We start from the raw sequence: 26,010 nt of genomic DNA, 5'->3' as shown, positions 1-26,010 counted from the left end.
TTATGTGATTTATTTGTATTTCGATTCTGCCTCTTTGTCATGTTAGAGTGATATGCGAGCTGAGTATGAATACGAATGATGTGTGTTTTTATGTGTGTGCTATTCACAGAGGAAGATTTAAGAGTCGTGGCAAGTGTTATAAATTGTTCATGATTTCTCGTATTTGCATCAACGTCGTAAAAACCTGTACGATATTGATTAAAAAAACAACGGTTAAGTATGCCAAGGGAAATATTGAGTATCGTTTCCTGAAACTGGAATTGAAATTTAACATTGATATTATTGTTTGTTGTTTTTTGAAGGTCATCTGGTTTACACACAATAATAAAAGAACACAATTTTACCTGAAAAACAAAGATAGGTCACACATGAACACCAACTAGACAGAAACAGACCATGCCCATTTATAGATTTGATATTGTTGCAAGAAATTAAAAGGAACATGTAGTGGAAGATATATATATGTATGATTCTCAAGACATTACTGTTCAATAATGTCTATCTGGGATTGAGGGGGTGGGGGTATTGTTAGTTGGCGGTGTAGGAAGGGGCATGTTTAGATTATAAAAAAAATAAACATAGAGAGCTTTAGACTCCTTTAAAGTGTAAAATAGCAATAAAACAATAACAAAACTGGAATTGAAAATAAAAGAAGCTCATTTGAAACCAGTTTACAGGTAATGAGTAGTAAATTAGAAAAACAACAAACAGAATGACTAGTTGTTAGCATGTAATTTCAGAACTGAAACACAGGTCGAAATCAAGAGATTAATGATTTACATTGCTGACATCTTGATTGACATAATCATTAAGATCCATATTTTTCTAAAAATGTCATGACACATCAAATGTCACTTCACTCATTGACAGACTAATAAGAAAATAAAGTTGAACATAAAGGAAACATTGTAGAAAAACATGGAATCTAGTATTACAGGTAATACTTGATTACTAACATAACTTCATTCCATAGTTCTACCCATACAAAAGAACATAGTTACAGTTAATGTAATCATTAAAGGACCATGATCAGATTAGGATGAATCGTTAAAATGAAATGATAAGAAATGAGGTTAAATGTCCTACTGTTCTGCTCACTGGGCTAATACAGTGTGCTATTAGGGAAATTTTTCCAGGACAGAGGCACTAAATCCTACTCTTATATCGATTTCCAACTGTCAAGGGTTCTTTTACGTGCACACAGGACCTCAGTTTTTCGTCCCATCAAAACGACTAGAAGCTGACAAGGGGAAACCACACTGGAAAATCCCAGAGAACTTTCTAGGCCAACACCAGGATCCAACCCCAAACCTCCTGGTTAGCGAGACAGTGCGTTACTCACTGAGCCACTATGGCTCCCCAGATCGTTATAATGACTAGACTTCTTTGATCTGTTTCAAAAACATGATTAACCTGATTGGTGCAGCAAAGTAGGATGTTAAACTAGAATTCATTTTTTATTTTGCTGTTCAAATTCTGGTCATGATCATCTCACTCAAATTAATTAACATATCATGACTCTTGTATCTTGTATGTGTTTGTCAGGACATAACTAATTACTTTGGATTTCTATGTTTTTTATGATGGAGGATCGAGGATCAGCTATCTATCATTTGTAAAAAAAACAACAAAAAAAAACGCAAAATAATTAGATTTGATGAATATATACCATCATCATCAGTTCCTATAATTCAAAATTCTTTCATTCAAGGCAAGCAGAATTAACAGGATTATTCCATCTTGTCTTGTGAATAAGGGCATTTATCAGCAAAGTTGTATTTGTTGATTTAGGTTCAATTATTTATCAATGAGCCACCAAGTTTCCGTTAAACGAAGAAACATATAACAAGATATATCCATATTTTTGGGGGGTCTTTCAAACTTGATATCTTTGCTCAGTCTGTTATAAGGATAACATACCCCATTTTTCCCCCAACTGATGTTTGGCTAACATTTTAAATGCACTACTGAAAAATCTACACTTCATTTAGTGTGTCAATAAATTCAAATAACTTAATGCACTTAAATTACTTAGGCACTTATGTAATCTAGTTTTACTTCATAAAAGAAAACAATGGAAAAAAATAACAAGTGTACCTCTTAAGTATGTTTACAGATTTAACTGTTATTCTCATAAATGTCCAACAGGGACCCTTATATTACCCTTAAATTAGATTTAGCAAAGATATAAAGTTTTAAATACTAATTGGTACTTTATAAATCCTTCAGTGAAATGAAACATAAAAGACAGTAAAATTTAAAAGAGAGATTTTTTATTATAAAATTATATCTGTTTATTATTGTGTATTGACACTTGAACAATGTACAATTGTAAACATCGTTTGTATGTAAACTTGTATCTGGGATCAGCTTTTATTCTCCCAAGCTTACTTTTAAAAAATGCGTCTACCAGAAAAGCCGCTGGAGAATGCCAGGCAGGTTTTAAAAGTTGTTCAGATATTTTTTAAGCCCATTGTTAAATAATAATCTTACATAATGTAGTTACCATATGTTTCTAAATTTTTATGTACGAAAAAAATTGACATACATAATAAGACTTATATAGAATATTTTATATGGCACGTTTTCATCATACAAATAAATCCATTTTTAAACAACATTTAAAATCCTTACAGCACACGCTTGGACTTCCAAGGGATTTCCCACATGTTATTTGGTAAGTACGCTAAAAAACAAATGCAAAAGTTGAACCTAAAATGTACATAGAATGTGACATCTGACTGGGTTTTTTTTGTTTGTCATGGGGGAAGAAACAACGATATAGCAACATATGTCAGATCAGTCAGTGAAAACAACAAAATACAAAATAAAAAAATGCAATCATAAAATTCATAAACAAACAAGTACACGCACTTTAAAACATATAGATAAAAATGAATCAATATTCAAGTTTGGCCTACAACACAAAATGTTTTGAAAAAATTATAAAATGCAAAGCAAGAAATGAAAACAAATCTCTTACAAGTTAAAAAATAAAATATTACACAATTTAATACAATTTGTGAATTTCATTTATTGAAAAAGAAAAATGATTAAGTTTATGTCAGACACGCTGGTTTGTAAAATTGTAATATCTAAACATTGCAAGTACCTTTCAAGTTTTAGGCTTATTAATTCAGAAAAATTAAAGCTGTTGATATCATTTGGGGGATTTTGAATACCTTACCTTACAAACAATTCTGTGAAAGTGGAATCTCTAAAGGGAATATCAGTCCAGAAAGTACAATTACAAAGATATGATGAATTGAAAATTTCGCAATATTCAGCATCCCCTGCAGACGGTATCAGTATATTTTAGCATGGATTTTAATAGATATTGTCAAGAAATTCAAATAACAATAGCTTTAATGAAATTTGAAATGACCAATTTTAGTGTCAGTTTATAAGGAGAATGAAATTGAATACAGAATGACTGGATGTTTTAACTTTAAAATATTATCATTTGTCATTAAGAAAATAGTACAAATTTATCTATTTTAGAAGGTGCTGTGCCCTTTGACTCCTAAATGCGTTATTTTATAAGCTAATAATTTTGAGTATGACGTTCAATTTGATCTAGTAAAAACAAAATATTGGCCAAAAGTGGTCTGCAGTTGGAATAAATTATGAGTAATCATCTTCGGATACTGATAATAATACACGTTTTATTAGCTGTTAATTTTCTTGGTGGCAAATTATCATAGGTGTGCACCAATTATACTTTCCAACAGATTGCTCTCTATATTTGCATCACTGCTTAAAGATCACCCCGACAAAACTGTTGCAGTAGGAAGGGCTATTTAAGAATTAGGATTACGGTAATTGTTTAGGGCTATGGGAGGCCAATGAGACCATAGTCATACTATGGGTGAACACTTAAATAAACATCGCTATGTAGATATTGAGGTAATGGAAAATTTTCATCGACAGTAATATCTTTTTTGCCGAAGGGCTGAGAAATTCTGCAATCTGTGACAAATATTCTTTAGTGTGTTTATGGTCTTAAAGTGACATCTGACCTATTCATGTGTACAAAAAAAAAAAAATGTGGACAAAAAAAAAATGTTACAGAAAAATGATAAGAATGAAGAGTTTTTTGCATACAGTTACAAACAAAAAATCAATGCAGTATAAAGAATTAAAGCTTGTCGTTTATCCCAAACCAGCTGGAGATATCTTATATATATATATAAGTTTAATATAAAACATTTTATACATATTCTATCTACATGTATACATACACTCTCTCTTATAAATGTGATTAATACACTAATGCACTGGTGAAAACATATGTTACCCTCCCGCTTTATAAATCATAATAAGATTATGGTGCAAGATGTTTTTACTTGTTAAACATAATTTAATGATCGATTTAAAAATTTCCAAATTATTTATACAAAAGTTATACATGAATTATTACGACTACGTGGACTGTTTCCAATTTTATTTAAGCGGGCGGGGGTACATGCACAATGCTAAAAACTAATTACTCTGGGTTTTCTGGTAATAATATTAATAAAAAGCACGCTAAGAAATCAATGGCATTATGCATCTTTAAAATGAGGTTAATTAGCCAAGAGAAGGAATTTGCTTAAACAATCTGCTAAATTAAACTAACGGATTATGTAGTCTTATCAAAATTCTAAATATCATGATCTGTATGGAGGAAGTTGAAGATCTTGTGTTGTAATTTTGAAAATTCCATTTTTTTAAATGCTGGCCGTCCACATGCTAGAACTTTAAGACTTATTTCCGCACATAATCATTTACAGTTTGTCTTTATATCAGGATTTGTTTAGGAGCACATTTTGCATTCATCTGACAAATTAATGACACTTTGGTCAGCTATTCACATCCAAGACAAACTGATCAGCAGTAAGTATTTGCTTGGCTGCCAATATCACTGATAGGGATGATATTAGCCCTCATATTATCTCTTGTTTCTTCTGCAAATTAAATTCTAAAACAATGTTTCGAATTAGTTGGAAAAAAAATAAAGGTGTTTGAAGTATATAAAAAATATTTAGTATAAATGAGTAAAAGGCGCCAATTCTGCCTGGACCAGTTTGTATTACTATGTCTGATGTAAATAATGCAGGTGTTATCGATGTAATGTCACGCATAGAACTATTTTGACTGTGACCTTAAAGGTCAGTCACCTATGCATTACACACTTTATTCCATGCATGTTATGTTTTGATGTCAACCTAAATTTAAATATAGAATGGATGACATGTCACACCTTCAAGTGGCTAAACATAATTGAACCATCAAAAAGTCTAGCTACTTTCATTACTTACATTATATTTATTATCAATATGAAAATCTACCTTTCATGTATACAATCAGTTTTGATTGAATATTTTGCATTTTCATATTTTCACATTGCATTTTAAATATTATAGAAAAATTTCAGATGACAATGAGTTAGTTTTTGTCAAAAAGGTGTGTTCTGTTCATTAAGCAATATTTCTAGTTGGAAAAAATAATTTATCTTCATTCAATTGAAAACTGATACTTTTTCATATTTTGACTTTTACTATAAAAAAATCCCTTTTTATAAAGATAATGATTGATTTTACTTTTTCTCCAAAAATCATTGTTTATTTCATCAAACATTATTATCGCTTGGAGAATAATTTATCTCCATGAATTAAATTGGAAACTGAATTTAAAGGACTATTTTTACACTGAATATTTCTTTCTTTTTAACATTCCTTACTCTACAAAAAAAAAAGCCACAAACTTCAATCGGTTGGTTTTAAGCATACTCAAGTGACAGATTTGCCAAAGATGGCCTGAATTTCTATCGATATAACTTCAACTTGATCTTTCTTTACACAATGTCAGTTTTACGCTTCTTATGGCTTGTAGTCGTATCCAGAAATATCGTTAAAAGCGGGAATCATGTCTGTTTTGTTTGCTTCAAGATTTTAAGAATTGTTAAGACACAGAAACAGAGATGTTACCCAGTCATATAGAATTCTTTCTATAAAACAAGTAGAGAAGAACTTCGCTCGAAGGCCTACAGCTAGTTTGTATCGGACATTGAAATGGCAATTGATTGGCCACTGTTCAAATAAAATCGGTTGGAAACAGCTGTTGAAAAGCAGAATAAATATAGGTGTTAATACTTGAATTGTCTAAATTACACAAAATGAATAAACAATATATGTTGAATTGTTTTACCCCCAAAAAATCACATTTCTGAAAATTGATGTATTTTTTTTTTTTTTTTTTCATTAACATTTGTGCATAAATCTCTATTAAATCAAAGATGATTGTTCTCATGTTCTGGATTTATTGCATAATTTGTAATCTACATAAGAATTAGCTCTCAAAATTTTACCCTCCATAAAAAAATATCACATTTCTATAGGTGTAGGTGTGTGTGTATGAAAGTTTTTGGATTTTTCATTAATATATGTGCATAATTACCCATTAAATCCAAACTGATTATTCTGGCATAATTTGAATTTCATATAAGAATTTGTTCCTAAAATTGCACATTCCATGAAAAAATGTTGCATATAATTTGGGGATGATTCTTGAATTACTTACTGACTCAACTTAGAATTGCAGTAAAAATAATAATATGAAAGTTAAATTGCAACTTTCTCATAACTTATATTTATGAAATATGTACTTCTACTCAATTTATTATAACTTATTTAATCATATCCCTCCTTTAAAAGTTGAATCACAGAGGTAAATTCTTATTCACTGAATGAAAGAAATACTTGGAATTGGAAAAATACTAGATATTCATTAGCCGAGTTAATGAAACATTTCTTTCTAATAGTGTTGTCAAGCTGAAAAGTCAGATGAAAAATCCCATTACCATTCAAATTATCTCCAAGCTATTTTATTTTATCAAATGAAACCACCAATATCCACGTCTAAATAACAGTAATGATTGCACGATCGTCTTTCTCTTGACTAATATTATTATTCACATCGGTAAATAGGAAAACACACTTAAAATTTGGTGTCAATAATCAGTTTATTTTTCTAGTATCTTAAAAATCTTGGACCTTTTTTTATTCGACTGTTGACTTCGCTTTTTAGTGGTTAATGGTAAAAACCAAGTCTTTGTCAGTGAAGTTAATCATAGTTTGTTTTGTCTGGCTCAGTTTAACTTTGGGAGTGTACCTTCATCAGGATATTGAATGGTAATGGGAGACGTATATCCTTTGCCTAATTACGCCTGAATACTGACATTTGATTTACATGAAAACAATTTCTTTGTCTTACTGGCTTACCATATCTTTAAAGAAATATTTCTTGTCGATCTTTTGATAACTGGGAACTGGAACTCAATGAATTATAAATTACTTTATGTTTGCTCATTTAGTAAGTGACTGTTTAGCTGATTTTTTCCCTCAAAATTTCATGTCGGTTTATTGGTCTGTCGAGCAATAATGATGTACGTGGCTTATTGATTCTTGAAATCAATATTTGTATTCCCTAGTTTTTTTCACGTCTTCTCTTTATAGCATTATTTCACACGCTAACTTAAACTTTCCATTAAATTTTATTTTGATTAAGTAATCTGAATGGAAATAAAAGTTTATTAATATTTGAAGGAAAATTGGTATGCATGTCATGTGTTGATTAAAGCAAATCGCTGAAATTTGAATTTTATTTGGTCAAAAGATTGAGAGAAATGGAGTTTAACAACAACCACTCAACACAAACTAGGTCATTTTGGGATTAACACAGGTTTCAATTTTATTTCAATAGATTGTATGCACGTAGGGGTCTTTTAGCCATAGGAGTGACCCAGAGGACCCAGAGAAAATCCACAAGGTTGGACAGGCGACCCTTCTCCTTGTCATATACAAGTGTGGACTCGAAACCACACCACTTGACTCAATGACAGACCTTATAATCTAAAGCACGTACTTTTGACCATTCGGCCACCTACACCCCCCCCCCCCCTTATTTGATCAAAGAAAACATAAAATGATACTAAAACATTATAAGAGACCAAGATAAAATTGTCAGCTATGCGAACTCAGCAACTGAGAAGTGGTATCAGGTGTGCTAGATGGAGTAAGCATATACTGCCTCAACCATGATAATTGTTGCTACATACTGCTACCTGGAGCAATATTTTGGATCTGGATTTCAGAAACCAAAGAGATAGACAAAACTCACGATATTTATTAACAATTAAACCTAGGGCTCATTGTAATTTTGTCAGCCAAATGCTTTGAGATTTGGTACAAACCTGAACCTGAATGCTTATATCAGGAAAAGACTTCAATTCAGTTGTAGGATTTGCATTCTTAAGTAATTTAAGTTTAATTGATATAAATACTTGAACTTCTTGGCAATTGACTGACAGGTAGATTTCTCTGGATTTGTCAAACATTGACTGACAAAAATGAACCAAAGAAAGGGCCCAGGGAAATTCCATCAGATATAATACTCTTTGATCAGTGGTTTTCAACCTTTTTTTACCTGGAGACTGGTGAAAATAGGACATATGAAAATTATTATTTATTTATATAGTATTTTGCGTATTAATCTTTAATTGAAATACTATAAAACTAAAATTATATAGCTATATTAAATTACCAGCAACGGGAAATAAAAAATAGAAGATTTTGAAATTTTGAAAGAGAGATAAATATTCCCATGCTTATGGACAGGTAGCTTTATCAATTGACCTGCAGAAAAGTCTGTGGACCGGCAGTTTGAAAAATTTTGGTTGCTAACATTTATCTGTATAAAAGTATTCAGCCCAAATTAAATAAACAACTCATGGATAAAACAAAGATGTGTAATGGAAAAGGGGATAAAACTAAAAAGTTGAGGTTGTGTTAAAAGAGACAAATATACAATCACAAGAAGAAACATTTTATAAGTAAGTTGGTTAAATAAAGTCATAAACCTATGAAAAATGATATTGTATAATTTAAATAAATGGGTATCACACTGGCTGTTGATTACAGAAATAGGTTTAATTTGAATAATAGACATTATTGTTGTTCTTTATGAATTCCTGAGAAATGCTCTTACTTGTGTATGGAATTCATTTACACATTTACATTTTTTGCGTGTATGCAGTTTTATATTATGTAAAAAAAAAAAAAGTAATGTTCCTTGTGCGCTTGTGAGTAAAAAGAACATAATATATATCTATACACAAAATATGTACAATTAATAATATAAATGTAGCAATTCAAAATGAATGTACCAAGTTTGCAAACATATCCTTTTCTTCATTTGCACAATTACACATTTTAGAATCATATCCCTTTGGTGATGATGTACACAAAACGTGTGTTCTGGTTCTATAATAAATTTCTGAACACATTTTTTGTCCATTATACAAGTAATGAGTTGTTTAAAACACAATGTTAATGTCAGAACACCCCAAGCAATGATGAAGCAAGGCCAATTATTAAAGAAGCAAGCACCATTCTCATACCTGTGAACAAGTTTTTTTTAAAAATATAATCAGATGTGTTAAAACGCTTGTGAACATCTGGTTTCATCGGCAGACATAACAATCATAATCTCTTCCTGTTATATTTATCCATTAATTTATCAACTTGAAAGAATAGATTATCACATCTGTTACCTCGGTAGACTATGAACTAGGATCTTGTTATATCATTCCTTTTATCATGTTCCAAGTTTCTTCAAAACTAAACAATCATTAAGATAAGCCATTTCTGCTATTCCAAATCAAAAGAAAAACATGTGAATGTCTCCCCAACAGAACAAGAATTATTCCCAGGAATAATTTTGCTGTTCCGCAACGAAAGATCTGGATGTTTTCATTAGATCATTAAAAAGAATTGTCTAACTGAATTATGAACTAACTGCATCTTCAATTAAACGATCTTCAACCCATTTTCTGCGATCATCAAATTTCATTGATCAAGATCTGTTTTAAACAACACTATATCCAGTGCAAAATTCCATCCTATCATCCGTTTCATTATAAAAGCAGGTATCAGCGCTGCACAACCCTATACAGTCATCTTTCCACTAAAATAGCGCATTTAAACACTGCACAGTTCTATCCAATCAACCATTCTGTTACAACAGCATGTCAACACTGCTCGAGACACCATCCAATCATCCATTCTGTTATAACAGCAAATATATGTCGACACTGCACTTTTGAATTGCATCCAATCATCATTCACGTTATAACAGTGTATGTCAACATTGCACTTCTTGTGGAACAGTCTGCGTTTGGTGATGATGATGTGTTTCTTCTCTCTCTTCATTGGTAACGGTGGAGTTTGGACTAGTCGAGCGAATGGAACTAGCAGCACCGTCTTTTTCACTATGACAGTGTCGACAGATACTTTGTTGAGACTGTTCCTGATTGGAAGAACAATTCTGTTGCGATGCTTGCCGATGTCTCGACATAAGATAGGCTAGAGTTTCCATATCATATTGGCGATGTCGGTCACAGTAAATATATTGAGCCAGTAATTTTAAATTCCTATCAAAACAGATGTACAACAGTGGCTCGATTGTACCCTGTGTCCATGCTATAAAACTAAATGCTTGGTAAACTTTTGGCGATACCATAAAATGAACATCAATAATTATTAATACGAACAGTGGATACCAACAAACTGCAAAAGCCACAGATATCATTATAAATATTTTGGCCCGATGAAAAGAATCCCGCACCATATGTCGAATATTACTTTGTGAATATTTTTGGTCATCCATGATTGTGATGGAATTTCGTACTAACATGGAGACTCGATTAGGTTGGTTTGACTGAATTTCCTTATATAATCTATGTAAGAAATGAATTATTGCTATGTATGCTAAAGTTATAATTATAATCCACATCACATGAGCGATATATCCACTGATTTTTCCATATTCAAACGTGCAACTTCCTATGTTTGGTTCAAAAATGAAATATCCTCCAATTAAGGTTGGTCCAAGATGGAGGATAGTACTGGCCACATACACTAATAATATTCCGAACGCCACACAACAAATAGTTCCTTTAGATCTACCTCCAATATTTGTTTCTCCAAACGTGTATGCCTCCGTACAAATCATGGCCACAAGATTGAACGCAGAGGCAGTTATTATCACTATATAAGACGCGCCCTGCACAGTACACGATGATATTTCTTCACCCGCTATTAAATTCAGTCCAAACGGAATACAAAAACCAGCTTTCAAAAAATTTAGTATCGAAGCATGAATAAGGAAAGCACTCGTCATTCGTCTCATATTCCTGCGAACACAGATGCATAAAACCACTACCAGGTTGAAGAACATGCCTAGGGCACCCACAAAGAAGAGGTAGTATGCCTCTTGACTGCTAGTGGATTGTTGAACTGGAGCCATTGCTGTTTGATTTTGCCACGATGATTTATTCTGTAATTGGCTGATATTAATTTGACCATACTCATCAGTGGTCATATATTTGTTTTTGATATTGTAAATGGTGTAAACACCGTTTTCCATACAGTTCAATCCCATCTGGTCTCTTATGGAAGGAAGCCATCTTGAATACTTTGGACTAAACACAATCTCTTACAAATCTAAAAAATTAAAAAAAAGATATGTTAAGAAGTTGATAAAATATGACAACACAATATATTAATTAAAGGTAGAAATCTTCTTTGTACAGCGAGAAAACATATCAACAAAAAAAATGGTTGGCTAACTTGTAACATTCAATACAAAATTGAATCGTTCTGTGTGTGTATCAGCGTCTGAAATAAGAAGTCATTTAGCTTAATTTTGTGTGAGTATTATCCATTCTTTTTATCTTCTGTGTAAATGTATGTGCATGAATGGTTGAACCATCTGTTACCAGTCAACCTACCAACCAAACAATGTCATAAAATTATTTTCCAATATCAGCTCACATATATGAAGCTAATTCATGCATTCACATGTCTCAAGTCGAGTACAATAATGGTAAAAAATTCTCGTAATCTAATAACCAAGGAAGGCTTACATAGTACAGTACAAGTATTCAAAGTGAATTTTGTTTTCATATCATTATGATTGTGGGCGTTTATAGCATGTTGTCTGACTATTACAATTTACAAGTATTAAGAAAAATTATGTCAGTTATTTGATTTATATCGGTGATTTGATTTGTATCAATTCTAGCATCAGAAAGCTTTATTAAGTTTCTGTGACAAATGCTGCTATACATACATGGTATTAAATTGCATGTGTCAAATAAGCAGTGGTATCAGATCTTCCAGATGGAGTAAGCATGCACTGTATTTAACATGATGCATGTCCCTATTTAACACAAAAAACATCTTTCCTACATGGTTGGTTCCAGAAAATGAATAGCAGAATTACTGATATTTGTAACATATCAGACACCAAGTATATATACTTTTAGTCGACTTGACCTAATCTCTAGCGATTTGGTTTGTTGATAAAATAGTTCTTAAAATAGTCAGAAAGGTTTATTGTCAAAGAACTTGAAGAATGAAGACTGCTTGATAACATTGCTGTTTCTGAAAACTCACTTCAGCACCTTCTAAATGCCAAATTTACAAGCAAATATACATTGTTTATCCAAAGCGTTTCACCATCCTATGGTAGAGATTTCTGCATTCTGTCTGCTATGTTTGTGTGTTTCACATTCAATATTTATAGTTACACTGAGTCGTATACCTGTAGATTCTTATCTTCTACCACTTTCAACATGTTTACTGATGAAACCATTTCCAAATGAAATGCCATGGCGCCAAAGATCACAAACCTTCAAAATGCTTAAAAATATTCTTCCATTGATTTGGGTTTTAAGAGTCGTATCACAATTACTGATATGGGTATCTGATATCCTCATACGCATGGAATAAACTATTAGCTTTCACATTTTAACTTCAAAAACAAATTACCAGTTTAGCCAGTCACATGCAGAGAACAGACCAATCCAACCTATCAGAAAGAGCAAGTCAAATTAACTCATAGTTTTGGCACCGAATACAAATATGATAATAGATTTACCATTGATACTGGTATGTATTGTTTTCAAACTGTACCTAACATATTGCTTTGCTATTTATTCAATTATCTGACAGACTTGAAGAAAGGGAGGTAAAACAAACTATGCATCCATTAAATTAACATAAAATTATTTAATTGAAGTGTGCTGCTACCTGTGGCTAATTAAATAATTAAGTTTATATAGGAGTACCTGTAAATTGTTTTTATGTATATTTCAGAACACATGTGTTTCTTTTGTACCAGGACTAGTAGATTTTTTTTTTTTTACAAAATTTCTGACATTCTGAAAATCATTGTAATGGAATTTTGTTCTTCAGCTGCTTTATTTCTTGAATTTGAAGAAGTTCTGTAGCTTGTTAATAGGTTCAGCGTAAGATATTGTGCCATTCGGAAATGATTGCTAGATTTATTTAACATGATTATCTAATGAATTCCATGGTTCACAATAAACTTTTACCACTATATTATAGACAAGTATGTAGACATGGCCAACCGATCACTTGTGGATAGCATGCAATTTGGCGACTTAATCACCATGTGAAAGTTTGTATTTCTGAGATAAGAACCATGGAGATTCAGATAGTTGTACAGTACTATTTCAAAGGTTTTCAACTGTCTTTAACACAAAATTAACTTGTTTCAGTCACAGAAATCTATCTGCAACCACTCTTTTCGATTTGTGGAGGTTTTTTGGGTTTTTTTTAATATTATTTTATATATGATGGACAAATTGATTTATTTTGACCTACTCAATCCACTCCCCCATTCCAGAATAAACATAATATCCGATGCTGACTAAAAGATTTGTCTAGGGAATTAAAGATTATGTAGCATGATCTATAAGATACCTGTATTTACTTGCTGATGTCAATATATCATACTATAACATCCAATAGACATATCTATCATGTGATTATAGGTTGGTCAAAACACTGCGAATTTGTCAGGTTTTTTAGTATTTCTATTATCATAGATTGCAGTCTGAAGTTTTGTATCTAACATATATATACCGGTATATATTTTTTGCATTGTATCAATTTATCAGGTATGTTTTTGTATAAAAATGTTGTATTTAAAGATGTATTATGTAAGATTTAAATAAAGAGCTGACAGTTCTTGCTATAATAGTTAAAAAAAATAGATAATGAAAAGGGAATATGTTGAAAATTACTTCATTATGAACGGAGTTAAGGCCACGTGAAGAACAATTTAGTCTCGCTTGTTATTGCTACTGTTGTTACGATAATAAACAGAGTCTTGATTAACCATTTCTTAATTAAATAATTTACTGACAATCATGATTAAATCAGTTGAAAATCGAAAACATCCGAAGTTCTAGGGAGTTGATTATGGGCTTGGCATGTGCATAAATGTCTAATTAATGATTTATATAACATTTGAAGCCAAACAAAAGATCTGCATTAGGCAGATTTAGCTCTTACTTGATGTATCTTTAACCAAAATGTAGCAATTTTATGACTTCAGAATATTAATGATATTAACAAACTTAGATCCCAATCTGTTAAATAGATCACCACTTACATCTGTACAGTATTTCCAAAAGGTGATGTGGAGGGTGCACAAACTGTACCGTTAGAAATGTAGTACATGTACATTTGAGGACGAAGGGGAGGGGGGGGGGACAACAAGAAAGAATGGACTTCTTCCCACTCTACATGGTTACCACTAAACCATTAGTGCAGAACTGTTTTCATGGGTCTCAATCATGCAGAAATGGTAGTGTTTGGTAATTACACTTAGTCTAACATTAGACAACACCATATTGATTTAGAAATTACTGTTGTTGATTATTCTTGCTTTTACTTAGATTTGGGTGGTTAAGTAGTCTGAAGTGTGCCCTGTAGATCTTAAGGGGATGGGTTCAATATCCTGCTTGTGGATTTTCTCCTGTTTCTTAATTCCTGCCACACAGTCACAGACATACACACACCAACTGGCCATGTTTCCAGTGAGCAAGCCAATTATTGAAATAAATGTATATTTTAGTATTATTGTCATGGAATGAACTATTGGTGTTGAGTGGGGTTTAAACTACCCTTTGTCTCGCTATATTTTACATGATTTCTTTTGTCTTGTATACAAGTTGTAGTGTACATGTGTCTTACACAAGGCAAGGTATGCTTTAGCTTTCTTGTGCACCTGATTCCACTGGTTACATGTTATTGGCTTATCTAGGAGAAGTGGGTGTGGGGAAGTCATTTTTGCGATGTTGTCCTGTGCCAAATTCATGTTTGAATTATTGTTTTTTGGAAGTTAAATACTTTATTTTTTATTGACATTTTTAAGCCCTTTCATCTTTGATTCCAATCCAAAAACCTATAAAAAAAGTATTTGCAAAATTGATGAAGGAAAAAAGCTTTTAATCTTGTTTGCTCTGATTCTGATTATCTCAAGAGTTGTTCATGATATTGCGAGAATTTGTCAATACTGCCCTCAAGCAAAGTGATATGAGAATCATCTTGAAGATATTCTTGTTGAGAGGAATTCAAGCACGTACACCATCACATACTTTATTATGAAAACCATGAATTTGGTAGCCTTTAAGACAAATGAAGGGAAGCTGAAGATATTTCTTAAAACAAATTACCAATCTTGAAATCAAACTATAAGAATAAAACAGAATGGGTTTAACACTTCTTTATTATATTTTATATAACAAATGGTTATAATTAATGTTAAGTGTGCAGTGTTGGGGAGATAAATTTTGCTGTATTATTTTAGCTAACTATTCCACTAATTTCATCTATATGAGAGGGTTTTTTACCCTGAAATCTGGTTCATTCTGTAGTAAAATCTAGTACATTTTGTAGTGAAATCTAGTTCATTTGGTGTTAAATCTAGTTCATTTTTTTTGTGGAATCTGGTGTATTTCTTGTGGAATTTGATTCATTTTGTTGGAAATTCTGGTTCATTTTTTAGTAAAATCTAGTTCATTTTCTTGTGAAATCTGGTTCATTTTGTTGCATGAAATGGAATTGGTTTATCATTAAAGTCAACACATTGAATTTGAGACTGATGTGTGGCAATATTTATTCCTATGCCTACACTTTTAATTCCAACTGCGAAATAATCTTTTATGTGCACAACATTTCATGATAATGATATATGCTTTAATATAAACATGTTTTAGTGATGGTTATATGTTTTAATATATTGGGGCTTTGGGTGGCTGAATGGTTGACGCGTGCGTGTTGCATCCTGAACTCTGTCATCAATTAGTTAAGTGGTGTGGTTTTGATTCCCCACTTGTACATGACAAGGAGTAGGGTCACCTGTCCAACCTCAAGGGTTTTCTCCGGATCCTGTTCCCACTGCTAAATTGAAATATAAATTATACCATATTACTCCCGAAATGATCTAGTTTTTGTTGCGTGGATGCTAAATCCCATTTCTAAAAAAAAAAGTTTTAATATACCGGTAAATGATATTAAAACATATACTGGTAAATGATATTATATGATGATGGTTATATGTTTTAATACTGACATGTTTAATTATTGTACGATAATTATGGTTGTGAGTTTTAATATAAACATGTTTTAGTATAAATGATACTGTATAATAGTGGTTTTATGTTTTGATATAAATGTTTCAGAATGATATTTTATATATAATGATTGTATGTTTTAATATGATCATGTTTTAGTATAAATGAAACTGTATGATATTGTATGATAGTTGTTATGTGTTTTAATATAAATGCGATGCTGCCTGTTTGATTGATCTACTGACAGAACAGCATCCGCCTGTAAAATAATCTTCAGATATCCACATTTACAACTTCGTGTCTAACTTCACTTGCTTTTATTTTGCTGTTCTATTATGTTGTTACCTTGAAGTTAAAAGTAATAAAGTGAACAGCGTGTTATCATTGTGTTATTTAGTCTGGAGTCCAGACACAGATAGGTCAAGCAAAACCTTTTATGATTTTGTCACATTCTGGATGGCATGTGGGTCTACTTGATTACATAGCAATGAAAAAAAACCAAGATGATCACTATATCTTCCATGAATAAACATCCTTATTTTCTTTCACATTGATTCTACATTTATCATATCTAACTATATGGGTCCTTTGTTTCACTAATTTTAACTATACATATAGATTTAAAACAGATCATATACTATTCAAAAAAAGTAGGGGATATTTGATTTTGGGGGCATAATACTAAAATATGCAAATGACTACGAAAAAAGTCACTATAGAACCTAACAGAAGAAACATTTCCAGTTACATGTGACGCCCAAACGCACCAATAGCTACCGCATGGAATGCATGTGATGCTTGGGATCATCATGGGGGTCCAACCCAAGATTTGCACAACTCTGACTTTGAATGTTACAGTCATTGTGGCATTGAATTCCAGGGTGGAAACATCAGTTTAATTGTTTTAGTGACCAGAAAACAAATTTTGATATGCGTCGGCTTACCCAAAATGAAAGGTTACGTGCCCTTGGCATGCTACAGATCAGCACAACACAGGCGGTTGTGGCGCGGACGATGAATGTTTCTCAGTCTGTCATAAGCAGGCTATGGTCCAGATACCGTGATACACAATCTGTACTGGACAGACCACGCTCAGGTCGACCAAGGGCGACAACTCAAGCCCAGGATCGATTTATCCGTACCTTGGCCTTGAGAAATCGTGTCATCACAGCAAATCAGATCAGCGCTCATCTTCAAACAGACACTGGTGTGAGAGTGAGTGGCCAGACGATTCGGAATCGACTGCATAGGGGTCACCTTCGCGCCAGACGTCCTCGCGTGATCCCTTGTTTGAGAGATCATCACATTCAGGCAAGACATCGTTGGTGTAGGGATCGTCAACACTGGGATAATTGACGCTGGAGCAATGTGATGTTTTCAGATGAGTCAAGGTTCACTGTTGATTTTTTGGACAGACGTAGGAGGGTGTGGCGTCGTCGAAACGAGCGCTTCCAAGACGTTAACGTCATCAGACATGATCGATTTGGGGGTGGTTCTGTTATGGTGTGGGGAGGCATCACTGTTGCTGGAAGAACGGCTTTACATGTTGTTGCAGGGCGTGTTACAGGCCAGTACTACCGGGACAACATCTTGGCAGTCCATGTTGTGCTGTTTGCACGACGTCATGGCCGCCGTTTCATCTTCCAGGATGACAACGCAAGATGTCACAGGGCCAGGATCGTTACAGGTTACCTCCAACAACAGAACATCACCACATTACCTTGGCCAGCACTGAGTCCCGACCTCTCCCCCATCGAGCATGTCTGGGACATGCTTGGACAGAGGTTACGTCAACGTCAACAACTTCCTGCCAATGTCCAAGAACTTGCTGCTGCGTTGCAACAGGAATGGGACAATCTGGACCAAAATGACCTTAGACGTCTCATTAGGAGTATGCCACGTCGGATCAATGCTTGTTTGGCAAACAGAGGAGGATTTACCCCTTACTGACTTGGTTGTGATGCTGTGGTAACTTTGCTGTTTGACCCCGGGTATCATTTTACCCTTATAATGGTCAGTCTGTGCCTTACTTAGTCTAACGATCATTTGGAATAAATCGATGAATGTGAACTTCATTTCATTTTGTCATTTGTTTCTTCGTCAGTTTCATTAGGTGACTTTAATAACACTTAAAAATCAAATATCCCCTACTTTTTTTGAATAGTATATTATGATAACTTCTCTGTAGCTAGAGCATTCACAAAATATTATGGATTGAATAAAGGCCATAACTTAAGCAATAACTGGCAGAAATTGTTGAAATTCAATAGGATTCTTGCCCTTGGTCTCACTAAATTGACTAATGTGAAATACATTTTAAAAAATATCAGGTCACAAATTTGGTCAGTTGTGTGTTCACAAGTAGAGGTTGTGGACACGAAAATGTTGTGGATGGTAAACAGACAGGCCTGACGACAAGATACAACTAGATTTCTATGAGGATGTATAAAACACTTTTAATAGTAGATAGGTATTTTGTTTCAAGTCCAAAGTACCATATAATAAGAATTTAATAGACTGTTGCTTTTACTTAAAAGTGATGAGATGAAATCTCAGATGAATCTGTTATGTTGATGGCTGCCACCTCAGATTATCAATGACTTCTCTTCTTATCAGCCATATCTGACAAGCTTTTTCATCTTACTTCATCAAGATCTCACTTAATCTGTACTAAAGTCAATAGAAATCTTACCTTAAAAAACACTTGAGTTACTTGATTTTTTATGTCTATTCCGCAGCTTTCGCAACCATTGGAAGATGGTTATGGCTTACATATTTGAATCATAAACATACAAAACTGTAAACAACATTCCTCTAGGTTTTTTTTGTGATAAATCATAAGTTTTCTGATGTTCTTTGTACACTCTTCATTTTGATTTCTTTTAGTTCTTTTTATCACAATTGACCAAGATAATTTCCTTGTTAATTCCAGAAGTTTCTATAATAATCATTATCAGTTTATCTCACACTATTAATGAATTTCTTCCATGATAATTTAATTAACACTGAAAAATATTTACTAGCTGCATGATTTTGTCATACAACATAGTGTTCTATTAGCTGCTAATCCAATAATACAAGTTTGTGTTTTACTTGACTGCTATAATTAATGTATAACTTCTGGTATGAGACCACATGTACTAACTGCTATAGTATTTATATACCAGTCACTAGTTTTATGTCATTATAAGTACCATATTTTCTTCAAGCGCATCAGCCATCCTGTGTTGTTGTTGCCAGTAATTCTGTTTACTTATATAATACAACTAATAAAGTACTTATGTTACTAGTTACAGTATACACCGCTTACCAATAGAAACATTAGCCAATAATGTGGCCTCTTCATCTTCCCCTATTGATTACGACTAGTTTCCTGTTATAAAATACTTGGTACCGTACGTACCTCACTTCCAGGATTACTTTCTATCACAGCCATTGATTTTCATGCCAGCCAGTATTTAAATCTCAATCAAGAAATTAATATTGAACATCAACTCATTTATATTACTATATAACTACAGAAATAAACAGGGTATCAGACTGTCCTTATCAACTTACTTCAGACATATGTGGAGAAAATAATCAACCAATGTGTCGTTAATTCACAAAGATAAAATTTACCATTCTTTAAGTCAGATGGTTGATGCTTTAGTTATTTTAGGATTCTATTTGTTATTATCTAATTAATATAATTTACTGGTACTACAAGGTGATATTTATGGATAAATATGTCTACCTACACTTAAAGATGTATTATTTAAGATTTAGATATAGAGCTGCTCGATCTTCCTATAATAGTTCAAAAATAGATAATGCAAAATGAATATATTGAAAATTTAATTTAAAATCACTTTATTCTGAACAAAGTTATCACTGTTTGAAGTTTTGGCAAGATGTGGCATAGATTGTTTATTATCGTAACAACTGTACTTGTTATTCGAGACAGCGACTGTATTTTAATTCGGATTAATCTCCGCCATCTGATGATCCAGAGTTGATCATGGGCTTGTCATATAAATCAAGACCTGCAATAGGCCCATTTAGTGTTTACATAATGAATCTTTAAAGAAATCAGATCAATTTTAAACTTTAAAGTTTGTCTAGTTGCTTGGATGGGGCAAAAATAAAACAAACGAGGTCCCTCATACAAATAAGCAATGCATGTAAAAGATCTGTTGGCAGATGGGATCTAAAAAGGTGTAGATGTAAATGCAGCTGTCCAGTGTTAGTGATCTCTTAGATAATTCTCTTTCAACTTCTATTCCTGCTGTATGTTTAAGTATCTCATTGTTCTCAATCATTAGTCATTTGATCACACATATCAAACACTCTCTACATCACTCGAACAAAAGTATGCCGACCAGTTGCCATTTAGTAATACCACTACAGTTTTGTCCTGTGCTTTGACATAAGAGTTTTACAGGGAATCCAGTATTTTTCTAGTATAATTGGGAGCTTCTACTTTCCATATATACCAAATTTGCCATACTTTTATTGAAAATCTCTACCGTTTAAATACTTTCTTCGTGGGAATGTATCTTTAAGATTTCAATAACCAGCGTCTTTCAAGTACAGGACAAATGACAACCTGCCATTGAGATCATGTTTTGGAATTTAAAACAAAAAAAGGAATTGGTTAGATCGTGTTTTGGAATTTGAAAAAAAAAAGGGAATTGGTTAGATGTTGATTATGAAAGACTGACCCAGTAAATTTAATGTGCAAGGGACATTACATTGTGTGACCTGACACTGGTAATATAAGAGGGTATTTCTGATCTTGCCTTATTGACCTGTCAAACACTACATGAGGCTCCAGGATTCACTTCCAGAAAAAAATTCACCACAAGATGATTTCAACATGTATTTTGTCAATATCCATTTTTTGATGACATCAACGTAATATGGGAAATGGATCCAAAATGTCTATATGATAAAAATTGATTTTCATCGCACGATCCTTATACCTATAATACTCAGATGTTTATCGTCTGCACCACAAGATTCTCTTCATTCAATAACCATCTATTAGTTCCTGTAAGCTGCATATTTTTCTGTAAACGTGCTTCTCGTCAAGTCCCTGCATCTAAATATTGGTGTGAATGAAATGACCCACCACAGTTAAATTTCTCAAAAGGTTGGAGGTCACTTCAGCAAAATCGTTTTCATTATATCCACGAATTTAACTGGAGGCTTCATTGATTACTTGTCTCAAGTTTGCCATTGAGACTTTCAAAATATGAAATTCTTGTTTACTTTTCAGATACTGTCGACCAGAAGCCTCTTAAATCACTTTTAATTTCTAATAAATCCCCAGGGTATGCTTGGTATTGACATTCAAGGTTGTTTTTTTTTTTTAATTTATATGATAAAAAGGTTGTATTACTTGACCTTACTACAGCTTACACTTCTAGGATTTACCAACAAAATTACATAATTAGCTGATATGAATGGGGGAGATTGTGATATTAAAACAGAAACAAATCAGGGTAAAGAGCTCTGATCTAGTTAGCTAGATTAAAGTTTTCAGTACATGTGTCAAAGATCAAAAATAATTGTCCCCGAAACCAACAGATTTTTGGGGATGCAGAGAGGTAAAATAATATTTGTTTGATTTTCAAAGGCTGTTGCTTGTGTCAAATGCCCCATGTGGTTTTATTTATAGTTATTTGTAAGACATTTGAAATCTCAATTTGCACTAGACTCTAGAATTATTTATTAGCAAGTTTCGTAAAGGGGCAGTCTCTTTTATATATTTTCAGGAATATATCCAATTCTTTGTGATGGTCTTTTAGAAACAATTATCCTAGTTCTGTGCAACTATCCTGATCTTCATTAGCCCAGTTGGTGCAGAAAAGTGCAATTATCCTAGCTCTGTGATGCTTTATCAAAGAAATACAAACTTTCATCTTTTTATATTTGATTCAACATGAGACTGAAGTAAATAAAGAAATGATAATCTACTTTACTTAATTGATGTTTGTCTACTATTTGACAGATTAGAACTGAGTTCAAGAACAACTAGGATACCAGTAGGAACTGAGAGAAACACAATACATTTGTCAATCTTGCCTGGACAATCAAAATGTTTGACAATAGATTTGTCTTTCACTATCAGTCTCTTTTTACCGCTAATTGATTGGTTACTTTAGACTACCAAGTAATAGCTGATTAAATAATCAAAGTCCTGACCTTGGAAACTAAGAGCTGTGCCAGACCTGTAGACAGTACAATACCAGTATTGACCGAATAAATTACAATTATCTTCAGGAATAAAATGCCACTGTAACTTGATTGTACTGTAGTTCTTAGTTCAAAGCAGGAAGTCACCGTCATCGAGTATGCCCTTATATTAAATGCATAATTTGTTATAGCATTTGGAACTAAACATTGTTGTCAGTGATTTTGTCAACATTCAGGGGCAAGTAAGGTTCTAAAGCGCAAAAAGGCACTGTGACACACACCAACTAATTTTGAATTTATTCTGATATTATAATTAAAACACAAGGAGGTGATCAAATAACGAAATTTCTTCAAAGGACTTGCGATAAAAATTGAATTATAAGACTGATTAAAACTGTGCTCAGTTGGAGCAACAGTCACTCCCATTGCTCTCCTCTGCCACTATCTACGTTGGCTTTAGCCCCCCCCCCCACACACACCCCACACACACCCCAACACACCAACTCACACCCACACCCAAGTACTCTTTTCTCCAGGTTATTGTAACGCAAGTAATAATGCCGTTAGATACAACAAGGTCTGATTTTAACATAGAAGTCAGACTTCTAGAACGTAGACTTTCAGAAGAAAATCCTGTTATGCTCTATACTGATCACTGGGTAAAGAGACTCCTAGTTGCGAGGGTCACGATTAGTTGTATCTATGACAGATTAGGTAATTAAAAAAAATGATGGGATAGAGTTTTTCTCACACTCTTTCCCTGTGTCTATCAAATAATTCACTGCTATCAGTTATGACCAGTTGAAACAAGTGGTTGCCATGCAAGATACGCCCACATTTTGCAAGAAATGTATGAGGAAGAGGTAACATCAATAGGAAGCATCCTCTCATTCAAGATCTTGATCCTTAACATATTTGTTAAGTTTCATCAGAATGGGACAACAATTGTAGCCCCTCTGGAGGGCCTAAAAGTTCATACATATTTCACATTTTGCATAAAAAGCAAGGGCTATAGCTCTAGAATGTGAGGTCTGTTGCCTACCAAAGTCGAACTCATCCAAGAACTTTTGATACATAACACATAGTTTAAGTTTCATCTCATGAATTGGACAAAAATTGTAGCCTCAGAAAGGTCCACAAACTTCATTCATATTTCACATTTTGCGTAAAAGGCAGGGGGCCAATACACACCAAAACTGTACTTATTCAAGAGCTAGTGATACTCAGTTAAGTTCATCTAAATCGGATAAAAATTCGGACCTCTTGACATGCTTTTATACTATTTGCATACAGGGGAGTGGCCATTTGACTCTAAGTTTCGGTCCGATTTTCAGGAAATTTGAACTCAACCATGGTGTAACAGTGATATATTTGAATGGTTTTGAAAATAAGATAAAAAGATAGGTTGCCAGGCAACAAAACATACGCCCACAGCAGCTAAATCGTCAAGGGAGTCAACAAGAGTTGTTGCATATTTTTACTTTTTTCGGTAATTAAACATTTATAATACATTAAAATATGATAAAGAGTAACAACTAATTAAGTAATTATCAGAAAACCATTAGAATTTGTTTGGTTTTTATAAAGTTCTGCCCCATGCTAATGTTTAGTATAGAAAACTTTTAACATAGTTGTTCAAGTCATAAAAATTCATTGAAAATCAATATACTTGTTCGTCTCAAGACCTTAAACTCTGTGTATCAATCTGAAGTCAATCGGATGATAACTTTAGCCTCTACAGCGTCAGAAGATTTTTCAAAGTCATCAAGGGCCATAACTCTGGCAGTACTTATCAGAAATCGCCGAAAATCAATAGGCTTCTTCGTCTCATGACCTTAAACACTGTGTATAAATTTAAAGTAAATTGGATATTAACTTTAGCCTCTAGAGCGTCCACAAGATTTTTTGAAGTGATCAAGGGCCATAACTCTGGCAGAACTTATCAGAAATCGCCGAAAATCAATAGGCTTCTTCGTCTCATGACATTAAACACTGTGTATAAATTTAAAGTCAATTGGATATTAACATTAGCCTCTAGAGCGTCCACAAGATTTTTCAAAGGGATCAAGGGCCATAACTCTGGCAGTAATTATCAGAAATCACTGAAAATCAATAGGCTTCTTCGTCTCATGACCTTAAACACTGTGTATAAATTTAAAGTAAATCGGATATTAACTTTAGCCTCTAGAGCGGGTGACAACAATATACGACCACATTTCAATGTGGGCGTATAAAAATGGTGACCTCTAGAGGGTCCACAAGCTAAAAACGTGATATTTCGTACAATCAAGGGTCATAATCCAGAAAGTTACTGTCCAATACATGCCAATATCGAAAGGAACCCAGACCTTTGGGATATATCAAAATTAGATGAAAATTCGAAACTCTGGATGGCCAACAAACTGGGTATTACAACCTTGGCAGTAAAAATGGTGTAATGGTGATATATTTGAACAGTTTTGAGTTCTAGAGGGTCCACAAGCTAAAAATGTCGAGATCTTTCAGTTATAAACATACATTGTCAATTTCATTAAAATTTGATAAAAATTGTGTATCCTTGAGTGTCCACAACCTTGGTATTATTATCCATGTATTTGTCAAACTTCAGTATCGTAGTGAGAACGTGCTCTTATCTTGTCTTGGGTTATATGTCACTAGTTCTCACAATGTTTACCTAATAATAAGAAGAGGTTGTTAACATATAATGTCTTTAATGTCTTCAAGAGATAATAATGATTATGCTTCTTGAGTTTGTGGGTTTATATCCTAATTTTGGTTACTATAGATCTGATGAGCGTGCAAACTAAAGTATTTAATCCGTTTCTAATGGATAGGATTATAACCCAGACAAAGACATGCTAACAACCGTGGTTTAACTGGACCAGGGGGATTATCAATTGGAAAGCAAGCTAATGGCTTAAACTTTAATTAATTACTTGTTAGTGCACAACAAAAATATATTGTTTGTTGCACACTATAACAGTAGGAAACCACCATCAAGTGTGTTTGCATGTTAAGGGATTTAGAAAAGAAATAATATTTCACTTCATTGCTGAGTAATTTCATTAGCCAGAAAGCGTCTCTGACATTCTAGATCCCCAGGACCTTGCGGGGCCTAGGCGGCCCCTGGTCCCCCGGCTAAAGTCCTAGGATGGTAGCCCCCAAATCAAAAATTGCTTCCGCCGGCCCTGAGATGCATTGTAGTCTGGGCTTAGGCATGAATAATCAAATTGAAAATAGCCTTTTTACATCTAGAATCATTGTGAGATATATCCATGGTTGTTGTAGTATGAGACATGAATATCAGAAACTGATGCTAATACAGTGATGAAATTAGCAAT

General features: G+C 33.2%; 3 protein-coding genes across 10 annotated transcripts in view; 2 read left to right on the top strand and 1 right to left on the bottom strand.

Moving 5' to 3' along the window:
• The window catches only part of LOC126825115 (protein MTO1 homolog, mitochondrial), a 54,169-nt gene extending 31,755 nt beyond the window's left edge, over positions 1-22,414 (top strand). The window contains exon 9 of the mRNA XM_050554605.2: positions 22,249-22,414. Coding sequence (XP_050410562.1) covers positions 22,249-22,270 — 22 coding nt within the window. The 3' untranslated portion in view covers positions 22,271-22,414. The remainder of the gene's footprint in view (positions 1-22,248) is intronic.
• LOC126825112 (neuropeptide Y receptor type 1) overlaps positions 1-26,010 on the bottom strand; it is a 58,538-nt gene that overhangs the window by 5,059 nt on the left and 27,469 nt on the right. For 2 of the 7 annotated variants that reach the window (XM_050554597.2, XM_050554598.2), the window contains exon 2: positions 2,252-11,543. The exons of 3 other annotated variants lie outside the window; for them this stretch is intronic. In XM_050554597.2, coding sequence (XP_050410554.1) covers positions 10,183-11,481 — 1,299 coding nt within the window. In that variant the 5' untranslated portion in view covers positions 11,482-11,543 and the 3' untranslated portion in view covers positions 2,252-10,182. Of the gene's footprint in view, positions 1-2,251; positions 11,544-12,645; positions 12,812-19,181; positions 19,739-26,010 lie in introns of those variants that run through there. 2 more of the 7 variants (XM_050554599.2, XM_050554600.2) reach the window with 2 other exon arrangements.
• LOC126825114 (protein MTO1 homolog, mitochondrial) overlaps positions 3,223-26,010 on the top strand; it is a 76,902-nt gene continuing 54,114 nt past the window's right edge. The window contains exon 1 of one of the 2 annotated variants that reach the window (XM_050554603.2): positions 3,223-3,302. The gene's annotated coding sequence lies outside the window, so the exon portion shown is untranslated. Of the gene's footprint in view, positions 3,303-7,153; positions 7,173-26,010 lie in introns of those variants that run through there. The other variant, XM_056101608.1, reaches the window with a different exon arrangement.

This window comes from Patella vulgata, chromosome 6, assembly GCF_932274485.2.
Source record: "Patella vulgata chromosome 6, xgPatVulg1.2, whole genome shotgun sequence".
NCBI lineage: Eukaryota > Metazoa > Mollusca > Gastropoda > Patellidae > Patella > Patella vulgata.
Note: the sequence above shows the minus strand (reverse complement) of the source record. Positions and strands in the feature narration are given on the sequence as shown.